At 43.5% G+C, this 6,000-nt stretch overlaps 1 protein-coding gene across 1 annotated transcript in view; it reads right to left on the bottom strand.

Annotated features, from left to right (window-relative positions):
* The window catches only part of prmt3 (protein arginine methyltransferase 3), a 309,295-nt gene extending 304,244 nt beyond the window's left edge, over window positions 1–5,051 (bottom strand). Inside the window, exon 1 of the mRNA XM_028793849.2 lies at window positions 4,967–5,051. Coding sequence (XP_028649682.1) covers window positions 4,967–4,982 — 16 coding nt within the window. The 5' untranslated portion in view covers window positions 4,983–5,051. The remainder of the gene's footprint in view (window positions 1–4,966) is intronic.
* Between the last annotated feature and the right edge of the window lie 949 nt (window positions 5,052–6,000).

The following is a 6,000-nucleotide window of genomic DNA, read 5'->3' on the forward strand; positions in this document are numbered from 1 at the left end:
CCAATGTTTCTCCATCTGCTAAGGGTGCTGGGTGCAAGGACACTGGTGGAGCTTCTAAAAAAAAAAAAAAAAAAGAGTGGCAGTTCAAGTTGTCACTGACCCCAGGACAGCCCTGTGGGCTGGGGGTAAAACTATGCATTAAAAGGATCAGGAAGATTGCAGAGGCATCACAGAGCATCCATGGGGTGAGAGTCTTAAAGATGAGATTCAGACCACTGTTTGTAGTGTTAGTTCAGTGAAGGAAAACAGCTCAAAGACCAGTACATCTGCAGCTCCATAAAAGGAGGTACACCTTCTTGCTCACATTTGACAAGTCACAGCACAGAAATGCAGAGTTAAACAACATTGCTACACCACATGACAGCACAGCATTCAACAGCCCTAACAGCAAAGGGTACAAGATCTCCATTGATGTGCTTTTGTCACTGGCCCCACCATCACAACATAAACAAAGACCACCCCACCATTTCAAAGAATTATGTGCCATCTGAAAGAGGTTGGAAGTGGTTGCAAAGGACAGCGAATTCAAAGGAAGGTCACTGCCAGAGGTGGCCAACTCCAATCCTGTAGTGTAGAGCCACAGCGGCTACAGGTTTTCATCCTATTTTTAATTAGTGACTAATTTTTGCTGCTACTTACAGTGCATCCATAAAGTATTCACAGCACATCACTTTTTCCACATTTTGTTATGTTACAGCCTTATTCAAAAATGGATTAAATTCATTTTTTTCCTCAGAATTCTACACACAACACCCCATAATGACAACGTGAAAAAAGTTTACTTGAGATTTTTGCAAATTTATTAAAAATAAAAAAATTGAGAAAGCACATGTACATAAGTATTCACAGCCTTTGACATGAAGCTCAAAATTGAGCTCAGGTGCATCCTGTTTCCCCTGATCATCCTTGAGATGTTTCTGCAGCTTAACTGGAGTCCACCTGTGCTAAATTCAGTTGATTGGACATGATTTGGAAAGGCACACACCTGTCTATGTAAGGTCCCACAGTTGACAGTTCATGTCAGAGCTCAAACCAAGCATGAAGTCAAAAGAATTGTCTGTAGACCTCCGAGACAGGATTGTCTCGAGGCACAGATCTGGGGAAGGTTACAGAAAAATTTCTGTTGCTTTGAAGGTCCCAATGAGCACAGTGGCCTCCATCACCCATAAGTGGAAGAAGTTCGAAACCACCAGGACTCTTCCTAGACCTGGCCGGCAATCTAAAGTGAGCGATCAGGAGAAAAGGGCCTTAGTCAGGGAGGTGACCAAGAACCCGATGGTCACTCTGTCAGAGCTCCAGAGGTCCTCTGTGGAGAGAGGAGAACCTTCCAGAAGGACAACCATCTCTGCAGCAATCCACCAATCAGGCCTGTATGGTAGTGTGGCCAGACGGAAGCCACTCCTTAGCAAAAGGCACATGGCAGCCTACCAGGAGTTTGCCAAAAGGCACCTGAAGGACTCTCAGACCATGAGAAAGAAAATTCTCTGGTCTGATGAGACAAAGATTGAACTCTTTGGTGTGAATGCCAGGCATCACGTTTGGAGGAAACCAGGCACAGCTCATCACCAGGCTAATACCATCCCTACAGTGAAGCATGGTGGTGGCAGCATCATGCTGTGGGGATGTTTTTCAGCGGCAGGTACTGGGAGACTAGTCAGGATAAAGGGATAGATGACTGCAGCAATGTACAGAGACATCCTGGATGAAAACCTACTCCAGAGCGCTCTTGACCTCAGACTGGGGTGACAGTTCATCTTTCAGCAGGACAACGAACCTAAGCACACAGCCAAGATATCAAAGGAGTGGCTTCAGGACAACTCTGTGAATGTCCTTGAGTGGCCCAGCCAGAGCCCAGACTTGAATCTGATTGAACATCTCTGGAGAGATCTTAAAATGGCTGTGCACCGACGCTTCCCATCCAACCTGATGGAGCTTGAGAGGTGCTGCAAAGAGGAATGGGCGAAACTGACCAAGAATAGGTGTGCCAAGCTTGAGGCATCATATTCAAAAAGACTTGAGGCTGTAATTGCTGCCAAAGGTGCATTGACAAAGTATTGAGCAAAGGCTGTGAATACTTATGAACATGTGATTTCTCAGTTTTTTTATTTTTAATAAATTTGCAAAAACCTCAAGTAAACATTTTTCATGTTGTCATTATGGGGTGTTGTGTGTAGAATTCTGAGGAAAAAAATGAATTTAATCCATTTTGGAATAAGGCTGTAACATAACAAAATGTGGAAAAAGTGATGCGCTGTGAATACTTTCCGGATGCACTGTAACTTCCAAGGGTGATCCAGCTCATAGAATTCTCATTGTTTATGGACCCGAGCGGCTGGACCAGCCAAGGGGATGCCCACATAACACTTGACTGCAGCAGATAGATGGTCATTTCCAGGGCATGGTACTGGACCGCGTGTCTGCCTGGGAAGTTGCCAACCAGGATCTCAAGCTGTTTCATCGTGTGCTGGGTGTGGCACCACACTGTACCAGTGTATGCTGCCCAACCTGACCTGACAAGACCGTGGCTCTCCAGGACCGGAGCTGACCAACCTTTGTGAATGCAATGGCACGGACAAGTTGCATCAAGTTAGGGATAAGTCATCCATAGTATGAGCTGCCATTCTGTTACCAGTGACAAAGGTGCCAATAAAACAGCAAGCCTGCAATTGTCACAGACTGAATTCCACCTTGTGCAGTAACAGCGAGCCACCTAAAAGAGCAAAGGATTCATTCTAGCACTCAGTGTCAGCGCTACAATACATTTTTTGTACTCAGACTATCACCACCAACAGTTGATATGTGCAAAATTATTTTGCCAAATAAAGTAACAATCCGCAGTTGGGACACCTGGGGACCTGGGTTCGATTCCCGGGTCCTCCCTGCGTGGAGTTTGCATGTTCTCCCCGTGTCTGCGTGGGTTTCCTCCGGGCGCTCCGGTTTCCTCCCACAGTCCAAAGACATGCAGGTTAGGTGGATTGGCGATTCTCAATTGGCCCTAGTGTGTGCTTGGTGTGTGGGTGTGTTTGTGTGTGTCCTGCGGTGGGTTGGCACCCTGCCCGGGATTGTTTCCTGCCTTGTGCCCTGTGTTGGCTGGGATTGGCTCCAGCAGACCCCCGTGACCCTGTGTTCGGATTCAGCGGGTTGGAAAATGGATGGATGGATGGAAGTAACAATCTGAATAAATTACCTAGCAAAAATTTGGACATAAGCATCTGTAGGCTTTCCGCTCTAGGGACCATGTTACCTGAACTACTCTGTAATATTTCAGTAATTATTTACCACTCTGAAGCTGATCTTACTGATCATAAAATAGGTCATTCCGACAGCAATTGATGAGAACAATTCATAATTAATTTCAGAATTACAGTATTTTAAGGCTCCTCTAGAGTACCTCTTTCTCTTGCACGATTTGGCTGAAAAACTAATCCGCACATCGTCATCTCTAAACAGGCTTAAGTTTTCAGTTTGGTATTTTTCCATCCAACCGTTTTAGCTCTAAACCATCCTCAAGAAACTGTGACACACAGACACAGACAGACACCCATCATTGAGATATTGATGTTTTTGGTATCAGGAGACCCAATAGACGAAAGGTTATGGTTGTCTTGGGGTATGGCACACAAAGCAAAAATCCCCAGAAATGATAATACTGGCTCTTACATAAATCAATATCTGGTACCATATTTCTGCAAACACGGAGAGAAGGCAAAACCATGCAGAATGGGACAAAGTACCGACTCTAAGCAGAGTGCGAAGTACTGGACTTTTAATCAAATATGAAGCAGATGCAGACACGCGGTCCAGTCCCACCCCTCCGGAAATGACCATGCATCTACCTCATGCAGGTGTTACGTGGGTGTCTCCTTGGCCTGGTCCAGCCGTTCGGGTCGTCAACGATGAGGATCCTACGAGCCCGATCACTCTCTGGGAATCGTGCCTCTTGGTCGTACTGCCGTAATTGACGCTCCCTCACAATGCATGTAATGTGCCTCATTCGAGACTCCATGAGCAACTGCTCATTCGACACAAAGTCAAACCAGCAGTACCCAAGGATTCTCCGAAGAGACACAGTACAGAAGGAGTCAAGTCTTTGTCTCAGGTCAATGGACCTAAAGACTTGGACCTTCGTCCTTTTGCAGAGATATCGGGAGCGCCACACACCCCTTTCCATTGACGTCTTGACCCCCCCAATCCGTCTACTGACTTCATAGAAAGAGTCGCCACAGACATGAATGTCACTGCCGAGGTAAGTAAACCTCTCGACAAGGTCGACACACACTCCGCAGACAGACACATTGCTGAATTGCTACCGTTTGCTCAAAAGTTGGTTAAGCATGATGGCTATTATCCCCAATGATATATAACGCCAGGCTTTGGTCATATTTCTTCAAAATCGAGAAAACAGCTTTAAAAGTATTTATTTCCACGTATCATAGTGCATGTGTGTTAGCTTTTTTTAACGAATAACTACTTTTTAATTCTTTATAGGCGACACTATGTACACAGCTGTGAAGTCATGAACGAGAAGTACAGTATATGTGATAAATCTACACATGCAAATAAAATGCCGTTAGAAAAGTAACTTAAAAAGCTATGCAAAACACTCCCTGAAAACCAGAAGGTTATTTGGGATGGCATAAAAACGCTAGTAAATGAGCCGATCGTTTTACTGCACATCTGCGAACTATACAGCTATCAATATGACCACTGCACTGCTTTCAGTTCATTTCCGCACCTCTAACATAACGTGAACTAAAAAGTCGAAAATTCAAACTTTTCCTTTGATACTGAGCACAACAAATATAATTCGTAACATTTTTTTTAAATCAACAAAAAACTACCGACTCAAATGTTTGAGGGTGTACTATTTCGAAAACAAAAATTAAACAATTCTGCATATGAAGATCTCAGAATTAAGTGACAGCTAATAGATTTGGACTACAAATAAAACAAAACACATGTGTACCTGCGTGCTGCGCCATGTTAGTTTACAGATCAGGAGTACATCCGGGTCAGGAAAACGTCTTCAGTCTTCGACTTCCTGACGGGAGGCGGCGCTTCAGATAAGCGCAGGCTTTGTGCGCAGTGGGTGACGTTAGTGGGACGGTCCTTCGACTTCACCGGTTTACATTTCTCTTTCGTTTTCTTTTCTACTGCTTTGAAAACATTCTAGACAGTACATTTTGTTGCCCAAGTTTTGGGGATTTATTTTTTTTTATTTTGCAACCACCACTTTTGGTTGGATTAACGCATGGGAATGTGACGATTTCATGTTATTTTTAGTTCAGCCTTTGTGTGTACGATCGTTTCAATTTTAAATGCCATTTATCATTAGTACAACAGAATTCTTATTCGTGTAATGTCTCGGTAGCAAATAAACATATCGTTTACCACTGGTTAACAAGTTCAGTCCTGAAATACCACTGCGGCTGCACGAGGCTAAGGTGGCTACTTCGTCGAAGCTCCTTATTCGCTCGGTTACAGGCTTTCGTTCCAACCCGTTTCACATATCGGCGGGTCACTCCCACGGCTCATCTACGTACATCTTTACCTGGTCTTTTTTTTTTGTTATTCTGCATTCAGAAAAGTGCTCTAGTATACTTGCATTTAGAAGAAACTCGGAAATGTGTGCCTTTGTAACAGTTGTAAACACCTTTCTTTTATCATTTTTATTTCAGTTCACCATATTTCTGTGGTGTTTGCACCTTAAATTGTATTCAGATACTGACAATAATGAGCGGTTTAGACAAATGCCACTGAATTTAAAGCAGATCTGCTACTTCACTATTACATTAGTGGGCGCTAGAATGGGTAGGGGGAAACCTTATGCAACCTAAATTTCTGTAAATGTTTTTATCATAATAAATATGTTATGAATTCGTCAAAACAATGGTACGTATGTATTTCTATAATATTCCAATTTCTGTATATTTTTTATCCCAATTTATATGTTATGAATTCGTGAAAACACTTATGTTTTCCTTTCTCATGCCGTCCGTT

The sequence above is a fragment of the Erpetoichthys calabaricus genome, chromosome 2, assembly GCF_900747795.2.
Source record: "Erpetoichthys calabaricus chromosome 2, fErpCal1.3, whole genome shotgun sequence".
NCBI classification, from domain to species: Eukaryota; Metazoa; Chordata; class Cladistia; order Polypteriformes; family Polypteridae; genus Erpetoichthys; species Erpetoichthys calabaricus.